At 39.1% G+C, this 23,452-nt stretch overlaps 1 protein-coding gene across 1 annotated transcript in view; it reads right to left on the reverse strand.

Annotated features, from left to right (window-relative positions):
* Window positions 1-23,452, reverse strand: part of LOC134673740 (solute carrier family 2, facilitated glucose transporter member 8-like) — a 61,305-nt gene that overhangs the window by 21,022 nt on the left and 16,831 nt on the right. Inside the window, exon 3 of the mRNA XM_063531756.1 lies at window positions 7,748-7,977. Within this exon, the coding sequence (XP_063387826.1) occupies window positions 7,748-7,977 (230 nt within the window). The remainder of the gene's footprint in view (window positions 1-7,747; window positions 7,978-23,452) is intronic.

The raw sequence follows: 23,452 nt of genomic DNA on the forward strand, positions 1-23,452 counted from the left end.
TCTAAACTATAACGTATCTTGAATGGATCTAGTACGTGTCGTCTCTTGTGAATATCTTGAAGTTCGAATACGGCAGTATGGCTCTACAAATAAGATCGTGTCAGATATTTATGCGGCCTTCGTCGTGTAACATATTATTGTAGGTGACTGTACCACTTCAGCAGATAAACAATCGATGGTACGCAGCTGCTATTTGCGTAGGGAAATAAGGGCTCAAGTCAGAAACGTACAGAGGAATCAATAAGTACTTAATATTTAAAAAAAATACTTTTTAGGGTTCCGTACCTCAAAAGGAAAAAACGGAACCCTTATTAGGATCACTCATCCGTCTGTCACAGACAGCCTATTTTCTCGGAAACTACTGAACCAATTAAGTTGAAATTTGGTACACAGTATATGTAAATTAGTGACCCAAAGATGGACATGTTTTTTTTATAATATTAAAATACATAAGATCGAAGTTATTCAAGAAAATATCCAAAAAATTACCATGCCCCCCCCCCCTTTATCTTTGAAACTACTGGGTCTAAAATTTTGAAAAAAATACTCAAATTAGTTCTTTACCTATAGATGACAGGAAAACCTATTAGAAATGTGCAGTCAAGACTTATGTACGGAACGTAGAAGCGTGAGTCCGACTCGCACTTGGCCAGTTTTTTTAACCTCCTAAGGCCCCAGCCATATATATGTACAAATGAAAAATCCAGAATTTTCCACTAAAATTTGAATTACACACAAGCAGCGAATCTTAGAGTTGATTTTGGTTTTGTTTGAAAATTGAACGAAACAAAACAAATGCGACTCTGTTCCAATTGAATATGATTTAAATTTCATCGAACCGAATAAGTACTATAGGTAGGACCTTGGGCCTCAGGAAGTTAATGGTGTCCATTACTACCTACAGTTTTATTTCACCAAATGGTGTTTTCTGAAAGTAAATATTTAACTAGTTACTTATTTTCAAAATTACAACAGTTTTTTTGAAAATCAATAAAGTTTATTAAAATATAAAAGCTGTCACGGATAAGCGTCATTTCAAAAAAATGTATTTCTTAGAACTTGGTATATTGACCTGTCGACTTTGGTTAACACTTTCAACATACTTAAAGGTTAAACATAACTTTTTTGTTATAATCTTGAGATAAAAAATACACTCAGGTTTAACAGGTAATAACAGAATAAAACCTAGGCATCCAACTCAATATTATATAAACTTCCGTTTTTGTAAGAACAGGAAAATAGGTAAGTAAATATATAGGTACCTACAGACACTATATGTTTTTTAAACGATATTTTTATAATGACGGATAGTTTGAGGATAATTGTTTAAATACATAGTATTTGTAACGTTATTAGCAAAAACAGTGGCACATTTACATAATTAAATCTCACTTTTTACTAACCTTGTACAAGTACCTCAGTATAATCGAATTTAAAATTTAAACGGTTAAATTATACGGTTTAATTCACGTATTTTAGTCACTCGCGCAACATGTTTCGGAGAGCATACGAGTAGGTCTCCATTTTTAAGCACTAGCAGTCCATGACTATCCGTTAACTATAGCTGCGAGTACGCGCCTATAGCCTTAGTGTTAGTATTACTTACGATAATTAAATTACCTAGATAATAGCTTACCTAGTGTAGGTATAGGCAGGCCTATGGAACTCTCCGCGCGATCTCGGTTTAATACCTACGAATCCGCTCCCGTTCACGGTAGAAAAGCAAGCCAGTTGCCACACGCGCTCACGTACGCACGTCACCGCGCGCCGCACTGTCATTTTTTACGATAGTTACAAGCTACGTAGTAGGTACCTACCTACTATTGAATTTCTTTAATTAAAAATGTAATGTTTATTATGTATGACAAATGTATAGTTTTAGATATCTATCTATTTGAAATAGGTAGCATATTTTTAATTTATTTTGGTAAATGTTTAGTTTAACGACAGTAAGTTAACTTTACACCGGAAAGTGCCTACTCATTTTTGCTCTGGTTTATATTATTTTTCTTTATTGTGTAACATTAATCTCTATCTGGTTTTAAATTACACGAAGTTTTAAAATAATTCTTGCTGGGATTATTGCGCGGTTTATAAAACGGCGTAAACACTGCGGTTACTGCAGGGACATATGACCTTTTAAAATGACTATTTCGCAAACACGCATAATCGGAATATTAGGTATAATTTAAGATTTAGCTTTCCTTTTGATTTCACTCCGCTGTTTAAGTAGGTATTTATTTATCATTTCTAAGCGTCAGCAACCCTAGCGTTGTGCCGGTGCGCGCGGTGCGGGGAGCGGCGCGTTGAAGGTCACTCCATTGTATTTTTGTGTAGGTATCAAAACGCAAAACCTACTATTTGCGTTTTGTTTGAGAGAAAAGTATCTGTTCGTAAGAACTATTATATAATCTGTGGTATAGGTAAATACTGTCAATAGGGAAATGCGTATTGTTCATAATCACAAATAACAGTTTGCCTTAATAACTTTAATTTCCGCTCAATCTCATGACCGGTGCCGAGAGTAATTACTGGTAGCTAATCAACCCGGACAATAGTACAATTATTGGCAGTGACCATTATTATCCAACGTTGCGTGTCCGGGCGGAGTGGGCCATGTTAGTGATGGATTTGATGTTGATTTTCATTATTATACAGTCTCGTATCTTTTCACAATTTTAAATGTAGGTGAGGTTGGTGTGTGTTGGTAAAAAAAGCGCTGGTGGCCTAGCGGTAAGAGCGTGCGACTTGCAATCGCGTGAGGTCGCGGGTTCAAACCCCGGCTCGTATTATACCAATGAGTTTTTCGGAACTTATGTACGAAATATCATTTGATATTTACCAGTCGCTTTTCGGTGAAGGAAAACATCGTGAGGAAACCGGACTAATCCCAATAAGGCCTAGTTTACCCTCTGGGTTGGAAAGTCAAATGGCAGTCGCTTTCGTAAAACTAGTGCCTACGTCAAGTCGTGGGATTAGTTGTCAAGCGGACCCCAGGCTCCCATGAGCCGTGGCAGAATGCCGGGATAACGCGAGGAAGAAGGGAGGGTTGATAATGTGGGTAGAATGTTGAGTTTTTTGAGTCTAAATTTTGAACAACTGGACTCATTTTTACGTGACTGCACAAAACTTCCGAGTCTTTTATGTCTCGTATCGAATCTAATATTGAGTCATTTAAGCGCTACAAGCCTTCGGATAAAGACTTCGTCAGAAATGTTGTAGACTTTATCTACATATATGAACACGAAGGAAATAACTGAAATAAGACATTTTGTAATGATGTGTAAGTACTGAAATGACTAAAGTCTGAACTGACTCTCGAGTCTTAAAAGAGAGGACTTCAAGAATTGCCACGAAATAATTTAAGTTATCATGAATTGATATACATTTATTGTAATAACAGAAGAGATAATCTTGAAGACATGTGTAGCTATAGGTACTAGTAATCTACACACATTTTACCAATTTGGAAGTGTCTTCGCGCAAACTATTCAGTTTAGAAAAAAATGATATAGAAACCTCAATATCATTTTTGAAGTCCTATCCATAGATACTACCCCACACGTATCGGTTTGATGAAAAAAAATTTTGAGTTTTAGTTTCAGTTTCAGTATGGGGAACCCTCAAAAATTTTTTTTTTTCTATTTTTGTGTGAAAATCTTAATGCGGTTCACAGAATACACCTACTTACTAAGTTTCAACAGTATACTTCTTATAGTTTCGGAAAAAAGTGGCTGTGACATACGGACGGACAGACAGACATGACGAATCCATAAGGATTCCGTTTTTTGCCATTAGGCTACGGAACCCTAAACAGAGATTCTACTTCAACTTCTATTTCAATTTCAACTCACCACGAGGTACGAGTACCTAAACAGCATGCCAGTTTGGCGTGAAAAGGTCCCATTATAACGATAATCTCCTACAAATGTCAATAGGCTATCGTATACTCGTAACTATGAATCACGTGTCTGGATTTCCTAGTGTCTTATCTTTAACTGGTTTACGTTGGTTTGACAGTTACTAGGAATATGCGTATACTGCGTGTGGGCAAATCTACAAGTATAAAAAAATATAATTGTCTGTAAAGTCAGTTTACGGACGATAATTTTGCGTGACAACGTCATATAAGAAAACGTGGCCGTAACGTTACCATGGAGATCTGTCCACGCCGTTACCATGGAGATCCGTCCACAACGTGACACTTTTTCGTGCATGCTACCGGTGTTAAGACGTTATCACGTCAATAATTAACGCAATTGGAGTTTTATTTCCTGGAGATTAAATTGGGTACAAATAAGTTTTTGGCAAAAAAAAAATTTTTGGTACAAGCTTTTATCGCCGACTGTACTTTTTTTTCCACAGGCAACTAATACTCATCGAGACAATTCTAAGAACCCCAAACACAATTAGGTTTCCTTGTTTTATCACAGAGTTCCTATGGCCACCTACTGTCTCCATCATCAGATCAACTCGATGGCATGCAAAATTTCAGCTCAATCGAAAACCGGGAAGTGGATCAAATTTAACTTGCAAGATTTGATTACAGACAGACAGACAGACAGACAACGGTCAGGTGAAAGTAAATAAAAGCTTGTAAAAATGTTTGTTATAAGAATCTAGTAATACTTACGAAAAATTAATCAAGTCAAGCTTGCCATAGTACAAAAATGTGGATATTCATAGTTGTCGTCACAAGGGTTAAAGGAAATAGGGCTAGAGTTAGACCAAGAAAAGTCTGCAGCGACTTAGATAGCCCACGCAGAGCAAGTGTTATTTGAAACGTCAAACATCTATGCAATTATGACGAATGAATAACACTTGCAATGCGTGGGCTATCAAAATCGCTGCAGACTTTTCTTGGTCTAACTCTAACAATAATCTAGGTGAGATCCAATGACCAAAAAGGTCATTCACAGTCAGTGTCTGTCCCTTCTAGAGTTTTTAGGCACTAATTTCTCCTTGAAGTTATCGAATCCCAACAAACACCCGTTGTATATTTACCATATCGGTGTTGGTAAAAGCCCGAAGTAAACTAGTAAGATTTCTTAACATTTCGGGCTTTATCCGATCGGCATCGGTAAAATCTAGATTTTACCGGTAAATCCTAGGTTTTGCCGTACTTCGGGCTTTTACAGTAACATATACCGGGTGTTGCCTGTAATATGAGCAAAAAATTTAACTGTAGGCTGTACTCCTCATACTGACCAACATTTGTTCAGCGACTTTTAAAAATAACTTGTGTTTTGATTTTTAATACACTCTAAAGTTAATTCTAAGACGCAATGTAAATGTTTAAGGCGTGACAAGCAACGTCAATCACAATGATATGGCGTGGCGATGGCGTCCATTCAAGATAATATTCATTTTGTATGAAAAATAGGGAGTCTAAATACTTCATAATTTTTAAAAGTTGTTGAACAAAAGTGTCACCGTTTGAGGAGTACAATCTATGTTTTAATTATTTGCTCGTGTTACAGGCCACACCCGGTATATAAAACGGGATCTTTCTAGACGGTTGTATTCGAGATACAACCGGCTACTATACATGCACACACGAGCAAACATTTGAAACAGTTGCTCAACTGATAAACTAAATTAAGATAAAACAAATGACGTTCATATTGATGTGACAAAATCGTGCCCTATCTAAAAATAACTGTTTGTAATGAATTAAGTACTTAGATCTCATTATTGCCATGAATAAAATAAACTTATATGTTAGATAGCGTATGTGGAATCATAAAGAATATGGAGTGTAAATATGTAATTGCAATATTTTGACACAAATATCTTAGAAAGACACTTGTCACGTCTCTGGCGTTACCAAAAATGTCTCTGAAGTTACCAAGAAATCACATTTACTATTTAATATTTGTTTAAATTTTAGGTCTATAAGAGCAGAGAGCATAAATTAATGCTTGTAATTGCGCTAGAAATTGGTGCAAAGGCTGTCCAGTTGTAAATAGTAATACAACATGGAAATGCTGCGAGCTTAATTTTGATTTTAACTTATAACATGAAATGACATAAAAGTAATATGGTATATGTACATACATTATAATTTTTAAGCAAAATTATCGATTTTAATTTAAATGTCGTGGACAGATTAGGCAAAGAATTCATGAATTGATTACCCAGCTGCATGGAGTTATGGATTAGGATCACTTTTTACCTATTAGGACCGAAGGAACTCGTGATTCCGAGTACAATAACATAAAAAATCGTAAATTTGTAAAAAAAGTGTAGTATTTTTTTTTAATAAATGGCCCATTAAGGATGACTCACGTTAGACCGGGCCGTGTTCGGGCCGGAGCTTCTGGCGCATCGTTTTCTATGGAAAGCATCACGTGATCACCTGTCATGTCATAGAATAGTAAGCCCCGGAAGGTCCGGCCTGGACACGGCCCGGTTTAACGAGAGTCATCATTTATATGTGTATTCATTGTATTTTAATGGGGCGGCTACATGATATATGTCACACGCTGTCGAATAACAATTGGGGAATGCGTCAAAAATGACAACTATGAAGTTATGATGATGTCATTAGGAACTGTACACATGTCACAATAACATTGACACTCTATCAATCTATTTGAACGTGTTTTTGTGTTAACAAAGTCTTTTGTCTTATTTTATGACACGTTTAATACTTAATCTATACCTATATGAGACAGTGTCGTTTGGGTCTCACAAAAAAGAACAATTTAACGTACAGTCAACATCTATAGTAGCAGATGAAACTACGCGTCAAAAGTACATACTTTACTGTACCTACCTACATAGGTACGTAGGTACCATTATATTAGTTTTATAAAAACGTTTTATATAGGTATTATAGGTCAAGTGCGAGTCCGACTACAATAGCGCAAAAAAGGCACAAAAATCACGTTTGTTGTATGGAAGCACACCTTATATATTTATTTTATTTCGTTTTTAGGGTTCCGTACCCAAAGGGTAAAACGGGACCCTATTACTAAGACTTCGCTGTCCGTCCGTCCGTCCGTCCGTCTGTCACCAGGCTGTATCTCACGAACCGTGATAGCTAGACAGTTGAAATTTTCACAGATGATGTATTTCTGTTGCCGCTATAACAACAAATACTAAAAACAGAATAAAATAAAGATTTAAATGGGGCTCCCATACAACAAACGTGATTTTTGACCAAAGTTAAGCAACGTCGGGAGTGGTCAGTACTTGGATGGGTGACCGTTTTTCTTTTTCTTTTTTTTTTCTTTTTTGCATTATGGTACGGAACCCTTCGTGCGCGAGTCCGACTCGCACTTGCCCGGTTTTTAGTATTAGCCGCAAGAGAAATACATCATCTGTAAAAATTTCCACTGTCTGGTTATCACGGATCATGAGTGACAGACAAACAGACAGACGTACAGACAAACAGCGGAGTCTTAGTAATAGGGTCGCGTTTTTACCCTTTGGGTATGGAACACAAAAAAGAACATAAATTTGAGAATAGCATCATAATAAATTATCTATAGAGTCAGACCGTTAAAAGTCTGCAGCGATTTTGATAGCAATGATAGCCCACGCAATGCAAGTGTCATTTTAAACGTCAAACTTCTATGAAATTATGACGTATAAATAACACTTACACTGCGTGGGCTATCAAATCCGCTGCAGACTTTTCATGGTCTGACTCTAGGAGCAACGTTCATCTGACATATTCCCGAAAAGCACCGCGCTGATGACACCACTATAGTAAAGTAACTCTTTAAAAAAAGGTACTCACCACAAGCATGAGTGACGTCATCATAGTAGTAACCTTCCTCCCCCACCTGTCGGCCAGATCCCCCACCAGGCACCCACAGAACACTGGCGGTAGGAATGTGACGGACGCCATCCACGATATGGTGTCGTCCGATATCGGTTCCGGCGCCGGACCGTCGGGTGACTGGAGGAGCGGCGTCATGGGCGACTGCCAGCCCATTAGCATGCCGAAGTTGAGGACTGGGATGGTCACTGGAAAAGATAGTGAGGTTAGAAGTTATTAATTATTGAGCAGAGTGGCGCAGTGGAAGCGTGCTGGGCCCATAACCTAATGAAACTTCAAGTTGGGTTGCAAATGAACTGACGTTTTATTTAAAAACGTTACTACATATCTTACACAGATGGCGCTAGTGGTAATACATAACATATACTATTATTTTGTTACTATTATAGTAAATTAGATTTAAAACAGGTTTAAGCAGGGGTGCGAAACTCCAGACTTCGGCCAAACTCGGCTCAGCATTGCTCCGAGCAATTATTAGGGTTGACACTAGTTGACGTCCCTATTGCGTGCACGACCACAAATAAGATAATAGCTTGAATTTTGACAACCCTAAATAGCCAAAAGTCATATTTCATTGCGCCATAGTCAATTAGGCCATTTTGGCCATTTTTGAAGGGCTCTAGTGCCTTAAAAAACAAAAATATCAAAAAAAGCAAAACGGTCCGACACAGATATTGACAATATTAATCTGTGTTGAAAAAATCATTGCTCTAGCTTCAAATACCACGGAGGAAAACGAGGAGTACGTTTGTATGGAGGAATGACCACTCCTGATGTTGGCTCTTAAGGTTATTTTTTCATATTTTAAATATTAATTAGTACCGTGTAGACTATGTAGAGGTAGGGGAGACCGAGTTGAGTTGTGACAGAGGAGAGTTGGAACATCGTTGATTTTTTGGAATCTATTAACTAGAAACTAGATCGCAAATAGCGCGCGTTTGTTAGTTCAAGTTACGAGCTAGGTAACAAACGCACACTGTTGCGACCTAGTTTCTAATTAATAGATTCCAAAAAATCGACAACGTTCCAACTCTCCTCTGTCAAAACTCACCTCGGTCTCCCCTACCATGTACCTACTCAATTACTGAGACAGATTTCTGTAAAACTTTCTCAAAAAGGGCTAAAAGCAGTGTTTAAAGCGTCACTCGAGACATTTTAAACTTCCATTAAAGCACACATACGTACCTAATTTCATTCGCTTATCAGCTACAATTAACAAGAAAAATCGTAATAGGTATAGTATATCCTGACCTCGACTTTCATAAGAACTATACGATATAAGAGATCACACTATGCTGGTTCGTTGCGGGCAAATTTGCCATTAAAATAGAACTGCGCAAACGCATGTAGGTAGTAATTATACAATACGTTTAATGAATTCCTTGTCTGATATGCTATTGAGATTTAATCGATACTGTATATTTGTTTGCATTTGTTTTGGAATTTAGAAAGTTTAGTGGTTGGTTTAATGTTTCTGGCGCTTTTTATTACATTTGTTTTTAATTTTAGTTCATCATGCGTTAAAACACCATTCAGGATCCTTTATTTAGCATTTCGTGTCTTTTTAGGGTTCCGTACCCAAAGGGTAAAACGGGACCCTATTACTAAGACTTCGCTGTCCGTCCGTCCGTCCGTCCGTCCGTCCGTCTGTCACCAGGCTGTATCTCACGAACCGTGATAGCTAGACAGTTGAAATTTTCACAGATGATGTATTTCTGTTGCCGCTATAACAACAAATACTAAAAACAGAATAAAATATAGATTTAAATGGGGCTCCCATACTACAAACGTGATTTTTGACCAAAGTTAAGCAACGTCGGGAGTGGTCAGTACTTGGATGGGTGACCGTTCTTTTTTGCTTTTTTGTTTTTTTTTTGCATTATGGTACGGAACCCTTCGTGCGCGAGTCCGACTCGCACTTGCCCGGTTTTTTACCCCCTTATTCTTAAATGTTTACTAAAATTGACAAGCTGATAATAATCGTTTGTCCCTTTTCATCATACCATAGGAAAGGGACAAACGATTATTATCGGCTTGTCAACTTTAGTAAACGTTTAATGTATAGGGGGTTAGCCTATAACTAGCGCAATATGTTTGAATTACTTGATCAACGGAACTTGATCATTTTCATACATCATCGTAGTAGTATGGCATTAGCAACCATAATTATAAAGCTTATACACGGTGTAACATGAGTAAACCGAATAATTTTAACCGCGTATTCCTGATCATATTTAGAGACAAAAATGTCGTATAAACTTTAAAAAAAAACGCCTAGTTTCAGAGATAATATTAATTTAAAACTAAACAAGTTTTTGTTGTTACATAATGTAAAAGGCTTTTTTGATGGTGATGTTGCTGCTATGGGACGTAGTCTAAATATCCTTATTGATAGATGTCAAAAAGTGACAAGTAACACTTTGCAAAAAGAAGGTTTTACGAAAAAAAACTGTAAAAATCAATTTTAAGTAACAAGTTTACTAATAACATTTATTTTTTATGAACAAATACATTCAAAAAATTGAAAAAACAAAACAAAAAAAATTTTTTTTTGGCGAAATTGACCTAAACTCATATTACATTTTTTCCTTCTTTTGACCTCAGAAATGCGTGGTTAAAATTATTCGGTTTCCTCATGTTACACCGTGTAGATATAATTAATTAATAAGTATAGTTAGTTAGAAATGGGTTTTCTTTTCCCTGTATCGGAATGAATTTTCGGTTTCGGTTTCGGTATAAAACTCATACTGTTTCGGCCGCAGGTTCAGTTTTGGTCAAAAAACTGCTGAATCTTTCGGCCGCGCCGAAATGTTATTTTTGGTCTAACTAAAGGGTCAGTTTCGGCCCGAATTTGGAGCTTTAGATTTCGGTTCGATTTGGGTTTCGGTTTTGGTGGATTCGATTTCGGTCGGACACTAGTGTGGAGTGGAGCCCACTGATTAACAGTCCGCCAGGCGGTATCCACCTGTCAGTTGTTCGGAACTGTCAAAATTTTGTTCTGACAGGCCGATGCCGTCCGGCGGACAATTAATCAGTGGGCCCCATAAAAGCCGCAGGGCCCGCAGGGCGGAATGTAGTAATGTAACAATAACATTCCACAAGTAACGTTATTGTGTGAAATGGTGTAGAAATGTCAAGCACGAGCGACAGTCATGAACGGTGGAGATAAGCCGAGATTATGTGTGCGCATGAGTAATTATGTGTATCAAGGTTTAACTGATAACAGATACCTACAGATACAGCTTCCGAGATAAAGAACTGATTAATTGCCTTGTTTTATATCTTTTATAACATAATATATAGTAAATAGTTCCGTCTTACATTCATTACTGATAGTGATAGACAACGCACAGTCTTAAGAGGCCCACTGATTAACAGCCCGCCGGACGGTATCGGCCTGTCAGTTGTTCGGAGCTGTCAAATTTTGCGTTTAACTAACAGGTCTATATCATCCGTCGGAACTGTCAAAATTTTGTTCTAACTCTCAGGCTGATACCGTCCGGCGGACTGTTAATCAGTGGGCCCCTTAAGTTGTTCGGAACTGTCACCTTTTGCGTTTAACTGACAGGCCGATATCGTCCGGCGAACTGATAATCTGTGGGCCTCGTTAAAGGTAGAACTTTGAAATTCGAAACATTACCTTTAAGTTAAGAGTTCGCAGTTATTTGGCGTTATATATGAAAAGGGACCTTATTGTCGATGGCGCTTACGCCATTATAAACGATGCTCCGATATAAATACAATGCCACGCGACGCTGTGTGGCGTAAGCGCCATCGACAATAAGGTCCCTTTTCATAGATGATGCCTCATATTAATGCCGCAATGCATTTTTTGTTTATAAATCTCTTGAGACTTCAATGATATGGATTTGGTAATAGTGTTACATCACAGCGTTTAGTAAACGAAGCACGCACTACCTCGTGCGTAACGTACATGGTCGTGTCGTGTCGTGACAACGCCTTAATAACCATAACCACCCGGTAGCCAAGATGACAATCGTGCGACAAACGGCAATAAAAAATTGGGTTGGCACTGTGAACGAAAACATGATCATTTTCATACATTATTTATAAGTAATTTTTGTGATTTCAGAGTTGGTCCCATAGAAAAAGTTGTTCAGTACGGCCTACCTAATCACCTCGCACAATATGGCTCGGATCTCCTTCTTCTTTCCTCTGCCCTTTGTAACGGTTTGCTTAAAACCTCGTTTGAGCTAAGCGTTTTGTACTGGCCGGTTGTAAAAAAAAATTAAAAACATTTTTAAATAGTTTTCTGGGATCTGTCACTTGAAGAAAATTGATGAACATTTACGACAATTTCTTGCAAATAAGATACTAAATATCTCTAAAATAATATAACTTACCTAACTTAATCTATCTAGATCGTGCCTTATTGGTATTATGCTGTGTACATTTCCCCGGATCGGGTAAGTGTTGTGAATATTTCATTTAAGTTACTACTAGGAATATTTTTACGTTGTATTCTTTTATACTGTTAACATGCTGTTAACTAATTTGTTATTTTCTGACTGCTTCATCCGTGAACACTAAAATAATGCTGAAAGGTTAACTTTCCTGATATTTCTTTCCTTGTGGGCCGGATGTAGCAGTCATTATTGAGTGCATGTTCTAATATGCCCAATATTACTAGGGATCAAGTCTTGGGTTGAAATTGCCTGCACCCTGCCTGAAAACCCTCTATCCTGCACTACCCCGGGTTGCGCTATGCGCAAGCTCTGTATCCCGGAAGGTTTCCGTTCCGAGCTGAGGATCCTGAACCACAGCGGGAAGCCATCCTAGTCTACTCAGGACCAACTGGGACTCCTGAACTGTACCGCGGAGCCATCTACAACGGCCCGCCTACGATGTAGAGCCTCAGGAAAGTGCCGCCTTTTAAGGACTTGTTTCTATATTTCTATTTCTGTGTCAGCTCAGTTTTACGGACTCACGACCCTAGCTAACGTCTTGTAATTTTTAATTAATATTAAATTCCTTTTCTAAATTGAACTTACATTTCTAACCTATCTATCTCTATCTACATGTGACGTTAAATGTCACACCTTATCCCACGTTATGTGGGGTAGGCATAACATGTTTTTCTCTTCCATTCTCCTGTCTTTCGTGTCCTCAGCACTCACTCCTTTCTTTCTCATATTATCCTCTTTCACACATTCCATCCATCGTTTTTTTGGGTCTACCATACGCTCTCCGTCCATCAACATTATTCATTCCTATAACATTCTTTCTAACGCTAACGCTTTGCTAACGGTCCAAAAATGACCCCATATATTATCATTTAACGATAATCCAATATCAGATTGCAATCGTTTAAAAGGTGTATTTTCCTTATAATTTTACCGGGTTGAAAAATATGCAAAACGAGATATTAAGTTGATCGAGAAGCCTTAACTTGGGATTTCCCCAAGGTACCTACATATCTCCGACTTTGATACTTTCACATTTAATGCTTTAAAATGACTTCGAGTCCGACCAAGCTACCAAGTAATACATTTTGAATAGAGATTAACCATATAGAAATATACAGGATGGCCAAAAAATAAGTGCAATATACTTACAGGCTGGCCAAAAAATAAGTGCATTCCCGTTGCCAGGGAGGTTTTGGGATTATACTGAATAAAAGTAACATAGTCCCGTGTATAGAGGGTCGGAAAACTTTTAAACAGTTGCTTTAAAAGTTAGGATTGAAAATTATAAAATGTTAAAGTTTTTTTTTCTAGAATAATCGCTGACACTAACTACTAGATAGCCTAGATGGTACTAAGGGGGAAAATATGTGCACTCAAATCTTTGTTTTTGTTACGAACAATGGTAATGATAATGATATAATGACATGGGTACATTATAAACACAAAATTACATAACTACACACGTTTGAGAAGAGGAAAATTAGTTTTGGGAGCTGTAATTTGTCAAACATACAATTTGTCAAAGTAATAACGGACCGTCCTCTCAAGAGAACAAGGCCAGCGGGCCTAAGGTTTCCAGATACAAATTGAGAATTTCCTGACAAAATTCCTGATTTGCAATTATTTTTCCTGACATTCATATTTTGACGACGCTCAAGTGGGGGGGGGGAACGGGTTGGGTTGGAGTGTCTAGCCGTTAGTAGACATGATTTCGATTCCTAAAACATTTATGTTGTATGTATGCTTGAGTAAAGATTTGTTAATTCATTCATTCATTATTTTTTTACGTTTTTGGATTCATTTAAGTGACTAAAAAGGTACTTTATAAAAAGTCTATCAATTCAAAAAAATCCTGACATTTTCGTGTTCCGTCCCCATTCCTGACAAAAGGCCAAAATTCCTGACATGTCAGGAAAATTCCTGTCATCTGGTAACCCTAAGCGGGCCTAACATGGTCACAACACAAAGTGCCACCATCATATGGTTACAGGATGATTATTGTGTACTGTAAAGAGGTACGGCCTATCAGGCAGGATGTGGAAGGCATAAATATCCATCAATAAGGTCTTATGCATATTTTTTTCAACCGTATTAGCTAAATCACATATATATTGTGATTTAGCTAATACGTCACGTAGTCAACTACTCTTGAAGGCTGCCTCTTTAGCCTAACAACGAGATCAGATTCTAAATTCAAACAGTGACTACTTATAGCCAGTCACCGATAAAAAACCGGGCAAGTGCGAGTCGGACTCGCGCACGAAGGGTTCCGTACCATAATGCAAAAAAAAAAACAAAAAAAAAAGCAAAAAAAACGGTCACCCATCCAAGTACTAACCACTCCCGACGTTGCTTAACTTTGGTCAAAAAACCGGGCAAGTGCGAGTCGGACTCGCGCACGAAGGGTTCCGTACCATAATGCAAAAAAAAAACGAAAAAAAGCAAAAAGAAAACGGTCACCCATCCAAGTACTGACCCCTCCCGACATTGCTTAACTTTGGTCAAAAATCACGTTTGTTGTATGGGAGCCCCATTTAAATCTTTATTTTATTCTGTTTTTAGTATTTGTTGTTATAGCGGCAACAGAAATACATCATCTGTGAAAATTTCAACTGTCTAGCTATCACGGTTCGTGAGATACAGCCTGGTGACAGACGGACGGACGGACGGACGGACGGACGGACGGACGGACAGCGAAGTCTTAGTAATAGGGTCCCGTTTTACCCTTTGGGTACGGAACCCTAAAAATCACGTTTGTTGTATGGGAGCCCCATTTAAATCTTTATTTTATTCTGTTTTTACTATTTGTTGTTATAGCGGCAACAGGAATACATCATCTGTGAAAATTTCAACTGTCTAGCTATCACGGTTCGTAAGATACAACCTGGTGACAGACGGACGGACGGACGGACGGACGGACGGACGGACGGACGATGGGACGGACAGCGAAGTCTTAGTAATAGGGTCCCGTTTTACCCTTTGGGTACGGAACCCTAAAAAGGCTGTAAAGGTTGCAAGCCTTCACAGTACTTACCTAATGGCTTTTTTTGTAGGTATCCATGTGTTGTTATGTTGGTAACTATTAGGTTGGTATTATTAATCTGCAAAACCGCAATCGTAGTTTCTAAGATGGTGTTCCCTCACCATTTGGATTTTACTCATTACCATCGCAGTGTTACAGTACGAGTGAGTCAACAGTTTGTGTGGATATATATGCATACTGAGGATGCAGGTACAGGATGTAAGGCGCCCTGGGGTACGTGTCAGGTGGTGTTTGTTGCCTGACCGCGTTTCTAACCGCTTCTTAGGGTCCCGTAGATTAATTTTTCGCTCTAAGAAACCTAATTTTTCTACAATTTTGAACAAAATTATTACCTAAGGGTCCCGTAGATTAATTTTTCGCTCTAAGAAACCTAATTTTTCTACAATTTTGAACAAAATTATTACCAATTTATATCATCAATTATATCTCGTTCGCACACTGACAATTTTTAACCGACTTCAATTTCATAGAAGGAGGAGGTTTTGTATTCGGTTGTGGCTATGTTTTTTTCAATATGGCTCATATGGGTAATACCTATCGGACCTGGGGTACAAAAGCTAGAACAGGAAGTCTATGTCGCGGCACCGAAAGATATTAGGCTTCTTAATCTTTGCTTTCCGTAAGGTCAATCCGGGTAAGTGTGGCTAATGGCCTTCACTTTGGGACCTGTTGACACATTGATTAGTATTTATTGCGAGTTCTTACCTGCGTTTAGTGGCAAATGTATTGATTGGAAATAGACTCAATGTGTAAAAAGGCCCCAAAGTGAAGTACTCCCACACAATACCCCGCACTGAGTAAATTTTTGTTTTTATTTATAAGCGCCACTTGCACCATCCGACTAACCCGGGGTTAACCGGTTAAACCTGGAGTTACCATGGTTACTAGTACAATTTGACAATGGGTTAGCGGTTTACCGGGTTAACCCCGAGTTAGTGGGATGGTGCAAGTGGGCTTAGGCACTACTAACCTACTTGGTAACGTTATGCTCATGTCCCGTTCATCGGATTATATAAGGCCCACTTGCACCATCTCACTAACCCGGGGTTAAGCGATTAAACCGTTAACCTAGTGTCAAATTGTACTGGTAACCATGGTAACTCTAGGTTTAACCAGTTAACCTCGGGTTAGTAGAATGGTGCAAGTGGGCCTAAGTAATGCAGAGCATTCCCACGTAAATGTGACGTAACCTGACACGAGTGCACAGCTCGTGCTTGGCACGTTTTGTGTATCATTCCTCTTGTATACCTGCCTGTAATCTTTGCATTTCTCGTCTCTGACTCATACCAACTTCATTTATCCCGATCAACATAGTATCTTTAACTGTAATATTTTTATCCAGAATTATGAATAGGTAGAGTATACAAGAAATGAGGTACCTAAAAAAAAGCGGAGTGGCTCACTCCGCGATTTCGTCGCTTTGCTACAGGTAGCTAAAAGTACTTCGTTCCGCCCCAATTTTGGGGAAAGCCATAAGCTAGTGATGTTACGATTCGACTTCACAAATCGGTTCAAACCGATTTAGGTCTGAAGTCGACTAAATCGACGTGAGTGTTCCGTAAATCGACTTAAGATACGTTCACCCGCTCTAAACGCATCCTTTCATATTTTTTGGTGCGTCACTTTCATTTGACATATTGAGGATTAAAATGTACGCAAATCGATTTCAAACCACGAAGAAAAATGTTGCCATGCACATTGCCGCCATTATTGAGTCGAGTCGAAACTTGGTATCTACAGGTAAAGTAAAATGAAACTTATTGTTTATGTTGTAAGGTTCAATTTCGCATGGGCTTAAAGCGATTGATTTGGCGGTATACTTGGATCGGTTTGGCAGTTTTGCGCCGCGTCGATTTGCTAACACAACGATTCGCGGCAATGACACGAAATCCCACGAGACCGCACGCTCTTTCCTGCTTGCTCGTATAGTGCTTTCCCGTTTTAGCTTTAGAAATTATAAAATTGGGATTTACCGCGCAACAAAACTAAAAAAATATTACAAAACTTATAAGTCAAAATTTTTGCTGTCGATCGGATCGAACAAAGCGTAAAATTGACAATTCAATTTCATCAACCCAAAGACTACGGGAGCGGTTTGAACTACTGATACTTAAAAAGTAGAAGTTAAATCGACTTCGCCAAATCGGTTTGCAAACCGATTTGGGTTTAAATCGGAGTCGACTTATTCGGTTTGAAAATTTTTCGATTTGGCCCATCACTACCATAAGCCGCGCGTGGCGCTGTCGCCACCTAGCGGCCATATCTTTGCTGATCGTAACAGACGCCTTTTGTTAATAGAGAGTACCAACTAATACTACGAGTATTATTTATTCTGTGGTTGAGAATGTTATTTTGTCGTATTTTAAATATACCTACCTACTTTTATTTCTTTAAACTTACTATATAAAATTATGTAGGTACCTAAAGTGTGGATTGAATTTTGGGGTGACACCCACAATTTCCGCACCGGGTGCCACCCATGCTAGCTACGCCACTGTGTGCAAGTATGTGGTCACAAACTGCATTGACTGGTCTAATGCAAGTGTGAATTAAGTAACATTGCGATGAGTCATCGGACGGAGAGGGCAAGGTTTTGTAAAGGACTAATGATTATAACGACGAGCAAAGAAACACAGCACAGCCTTGTCATGCCCAATGTGATTTTTATTGGACATATTCCATTTTTAGCAAGTTATGAATAAAGGCTCCTCTTCACGTTGGGCCAACGCCAACGCCAACGAGGGACGCAACCATGCGGTAGAATGAGATAGCAATATCACTTGCTCCCTCTAACGCATAAATGCGTCCCTCGTTGGCGTTGGCGTTGGCCCAACGTGAAGAGGAGCCTTAAAACGCCTGGATAGGTTGAGGTTACACTGAAAATTCTTTTTTTTTACAAGCTTTTATTTAGTTTCACCTGGGGGCCGATTTTTGAATTCCGATCGCTCGATTTCGGCACTCGTAAATCGGTGGAAAACGGAGAAATGCAATTTTTTTAAATACGAGCGATAGAACTTCGGAATCTAGTAGTATTGACCACTCGTTTTCAATTCTATTAGTAGAATTTAAATGCCTAGTAGTGGAGATATTATTGAACGAAATCGCGAAAGCGGTCGAAATTCAAAAATCGGCCTCCCGACCGTTGTTTGTCTGTCTGTCTGTGTGTAATCAAATCTTGCAAGTTAAATTTGATCCACTTCCCGGTTTCCGATTGAGCTGAAATTTTGCATGCATGTATAAATTGGATGACAATGCAATATTATGGTACCACCGAGCTGATCTGATGATGGAGACAGGAGGTGGCCATAGGAACTCTGTGATGAAACAACGCAACCTAATTGTGTTTGGGGTTTTTAGAATTGTCTCGATGAGTAAGGTGTATTCGGGTAATACCGAATGTCGGATAATTCCGAAATTCAGATGAAAATCACCCTAAATTCCATCATAATAAAAGTCTCTTTTCGGAACTAACCGACAGTTTTCGACATTCGGAATTACCCGAGTAAACCTTACCTATTAGTTGTCTGTCGTAAGAAAAGTACAGTCAGCGATAAAAGCTTGTACCAAAAATTGAATTTTTGCGAAAAAATTATTTTAAGTAAAACGTGATCCAAAGGAAAATCAACTCTCCGAATAATTTGGTTTAAATCTCAATGGCTTAAACTGAGTATGGCGGGCTGGAAGGTATTATCCACTGCTGGACAATGGATCTTCTCAACGACCTGTCGTGTCGTGCTTTGCCCTATTAAGGATGACACACGTTAGACCGGGCCGTGTCCGAGCCGGAGCTTCCGGCGCATCGTTTTCTATGGAAAGCATCGCGTGATCGCCTGTCATGTCATAGAAAAGTAAGCTCCGGCCCGGACATGGCCCGGTCTAACGTGAGGTTTGTTTAAGACTCCTACGATCTAACTATGTGGATCTTTAACGTAATATAAACGAAGTGTGGGAGTGTAATTATCTAGAATTTTGACATTAATGATGACATCTCCACACTCTAGTCTGTGCGGAAAGAGAAGAGTCGTGGAATGTATGGGGCTTAATACATTCCACGACTCTTATTCTCTTTCCGCAGTTTCCGCACAGACTCTATCATTGCAAATACCATGCAAAGTTAGCTCGGTCCGTCTCTATAGTTCGTTTTTTTTAGCATTAGAAAGAACTTCGCAGAAGTAAGCTTGTGGTTCCAAATCCGGCACTTTTAGCAGTAATAATTTGAAGTAAATTATATGTATTGACCGTGCTACATTAGATAATTCAATAATAATTAACAATAAAAGAGCCTGATAAAAACTGTACGCTTACCTCTGTGGAGTTCTTTCTAATGCTAAAAAAAACGAACTATAAGCTATTCACCAGGCCTTGGTACAATTTCCTGTTATGTTAGATGTCATGTTGTTAAAAGAGTGTATGTCGCTATGAAAATGATGGCGGTTGCGTCATTTTGCAATTAAAAGCGTCGTAGGAAACGTCGTGCATGTTTGTAAACTCAGGAAACGGTGAAATGTAGGATAACACTTCATTACAATCACAGATTACCGACCAGACAACGCATTATTGAGTGAATCAACTTTTTCTTGTCACTAGTTGCCATGGTTACGGTGGTTACGGTCTCCTGGGTCACTCTTAAATACTATTTTTTTCGTATTTAAATGATCCAAACATGATTTTTTTGGTAGTTTAAGGCCTTTCCATAATGGGACATCTACTAAGCACGTTTGTAGAACATGGTACAGCAGGTCTTCTTACAAACTATGCTACTATTGTCTCCTGGCTGATGGGACAGAATAACAACAAGAAATAGTTGATCGACTCATTTATAACGTCATTTTGTCAAAAAACTATGTATATGATGGTTGGCCATGCGACAGTTCGTTATTAGGGTTCCGTAGCCAAAATGGCAAAATGCCCGACACCCACATGCCCGGTTTTGAACCGTCTTCAATTTCATAGAAGGAGGCCGATGGTCAGGCCGAATATCCGGTATCCGGTATCCGGCCAAACAACTATCCGTTGCATCTCTAGTTTTAATTCCTCCAGTGGCACGTTCACAGTTTGTCCCTTCAAAGTCTGTCGTTAACTTAATAGCTTGATCTAGTCAAGCTAAACAATGTGGAAAACTGAATGCCTAGTTAACCTAGGAAACCTGAGCGCAGTAACTGCACTTTACTGTTAGCTTCACCACAGAAAACATGAGCAACAGTACCTCGACTTCACCAATCACTAAATGCCCTATTACTACGACTCCGCTGGCCGTCTGTCTGTCACCAGGGCTATAACCGCGAAAATCGAAGTTCGCAAATTGCGGGCATTTTTCTGTCACACTTATTACGCCTTCATTGGAGTAAAAGAGAAAGATCCCCGCAATTTGCGAATTTCGGTTTTCACGGTAGCCCCCAGGCTGTAATCTCAGGAACCGTGATAGCTAGGCAGTTGAAAGTTTCATATGTATTTCTGTTGCCGATATAACAACAAATACAAAAAATAGAATAAAATAAATATTAAAGTGGGGCTCCCATACAACAAACGTGATTATTTGCCGTTTGTGCGTAATGATACAGAACCCTTCGTGTACGAGTCCGACTCGCAATTGGCCGGTTATTTTTATACTAATGTAAAGTAAAATTACACTCTGATTTTGCTTTGTTAATGAACCACGCGACACAGTTTAGTGAGCGAGACAGAGGGGGGAGAGAAATTCTGTTTGTCTGTCTTCATCAAATTCTGTTTTGTCAGACAGTGAGACTTCTGTACGTAAATAGAGTTAGACCAAGAAAAGTCTGCAGCGATTTTGACGCAGTGCAAGTGCTATTTATACGTCATAATTTCATAGAAGTTTGTTTCACTGCGTGGGCTATCAAAATCGCTGCAGACTTTTCTTGGTCTAACTCTAGTGATATTACCTCTGTGGATTTATCCCGTCTTAAGACAAGGCTCTGGTATGAGCTTTCGCTGTGCCAGTGTTAGTTAGCATAAGGTCATTCATACTGTTTTCATATGCAGTAAAATGTAATTGCATGGCAAGTGTTGACCTTACGCTAGCACCGAGGAAGAAAGGCCACAGATTTCTACCTATTAGACGGAGTGAGGAACTAGCTGCTGAACCAAACATCATTGGTGTAACAAAGGCGCAAAGGCTTCGGTGGCTCGGCCATCTTGAGCGAATGGGAGGTGATCGGGCGGTGAAAAGAGCGTTTGAGGGAAAACCGATAGGACGCCGCCCGGTCGGTCGACCTAGGTATCGATGGGCGGATGTGGTGGACGCTGATCTGCGCGAGCTCCGGGTTGAGAACTGGCGAGACACGGCACAGGACCGGGATCAGTAGCGAGCAGTCGTGTTGGAGGCCAAGACACACTTTGGGTCGCTGCGCCAGAGGAATAAGTAAGTAAGACGGAGTTATTCCTATAGTTATTTAAGCCGAAAATCTCAACCGATTCGCATGAAATTTTGTGAGGTCGGTTTTTTTTTATATTTACAGCGATTTTTCTATGAAAGTGGAAGCTCACATTATGGTAGATTACGTATCAAGTGTAGGATTAGATATGTATATATATTATGGTTATCGAAGTGATAATGAAGGGATAAAACACGGTCGAGCAGTGTCATAAAGTGACGTTTCGTCACATCGTCATCAAGACAACAAAACACAGTCATAAGTACAGTATGCATATCAAGAGCGATTTAATTAGTACGTATAGTCGCACCAAACAATGTCTGCAGCGGATTTGATAGCCCACGCAGTGTAAAAGTGTTATTACGTATACGTCATAATTTCATAGAAGTTTGACGTTTAAAATGACACTTGCACTGCGTGGGCTATCAAAATCGCTGCAGACTTTTTACGGTCTGACTATAGTTAAGCAATACGAATAAACATGAACAGTTGTAGTATAAAAATGGTGTATAGGTATACTACAGAACAACGGCATAGAATTTTACAAATAAAAGAGCGCCTTTGATTACTGTAAGTCCTCTCTTCGTATAGGTAGGTTAGGTACGCTTTACAATGAAGAGTCTATTGGAAGGTGGTCTATGGGTTGACCTTAAGCTAACACAAGAAAGGTACCAGAATGCTCTACCATGCTTTACATTTACATGTTACATTGTAAGAGATTCCGTCTTTGTGTTTGAAAAATTTATCCTTAGGTGCTATTCACAAATTACTTAAGGGGGGGACATCGGATGACAGTAGGTACCATGACGTAGGAGGAAACGGGGTCATTCGAAGCATGATTTCTGGATGATTTTAAGGGGGGGGGGGGCAAAAATCGTCAAAAATAGATGACTTCATTTATGAACAGCCCCTTATTGATCAACCGTGAGCCGGTGAGTGCCGCGTTTCGGTTTCAACTTGGACAAAAATGCATTCGTTTCCTATGTTAAAATGCGTTGTTGAAGAGTTCCGTTTTGATCATCATCAGCAGTTCCACTTCATCAAGTGTCACTTTTTTGAATGTACATATATGCTTCATTTGTTGATAAAAACACAAAAATAACTTTAAGATTTAAGATTTGCCTTTAAGATTTGGGGAGTTCTCTCGATTCCTCATGGATCCCATCATCAGATCTGGGTTTTGACAAAAACGAGACCAATCTGTATGCATACACATACAATCAAAAAAAGATTTTTCAAAATCGGTCCAGTAATGACGGAGATATGGAGTAACAACAATAAAAAAAAGAACACAATCGAATTGATAACCTCCTCCTTTTGAGATTTGGATGTCGGTTAAAACCAAAACAACTGTCATTGGGTCTCAGGAGGTTAAGTTTTTTAGCCCTTAGAAAGCTATGGCAAATTGCCGGGACAGCTAAATTGAGGCGATTGCTTAATAAGCAAAGGCAATAACATTGTGGTTATGAAAGCAAGAACGCAATGGGCATTGTCACAAGCCCATAATTATGTAACTGACAATCCCCCAATGGGCAATGCCCGCTACACACTTGATTTCTTGTATTCGATCGCCTTTTAGGCCTCCCCCACATCTGGCGTCTTTCGAGCGTCGGCGTCTGTCGGCATCGGTCCAGCGCTATGGAAAATGACGTCGCTGCGCAGTTGCGTCGACGTTGCGCCGACGTCGGCCATAGAATTGTAGACGCCGACGCTCGAAAGACGCCAGATGTGGGGGGGACCTAAAAAGTAAAATTCGTTAATACTACGTATATTATATTTACCTATATGTACCTATACT

The sequence above is a fragment of the Cydia fagiglandana genome, chromosome 19 (genome assembly GCF_963556715.1).
Source record: "Cydia fagiglandana chromosome 19, ilCydFagi1.1, whole genome shotgun sequence".
NCBI lineage: Eukaryota > Metazoa > Arthropoda > Insecta > Lepidoptera > Tortricidae > Cydia > Cydia fagiglandana.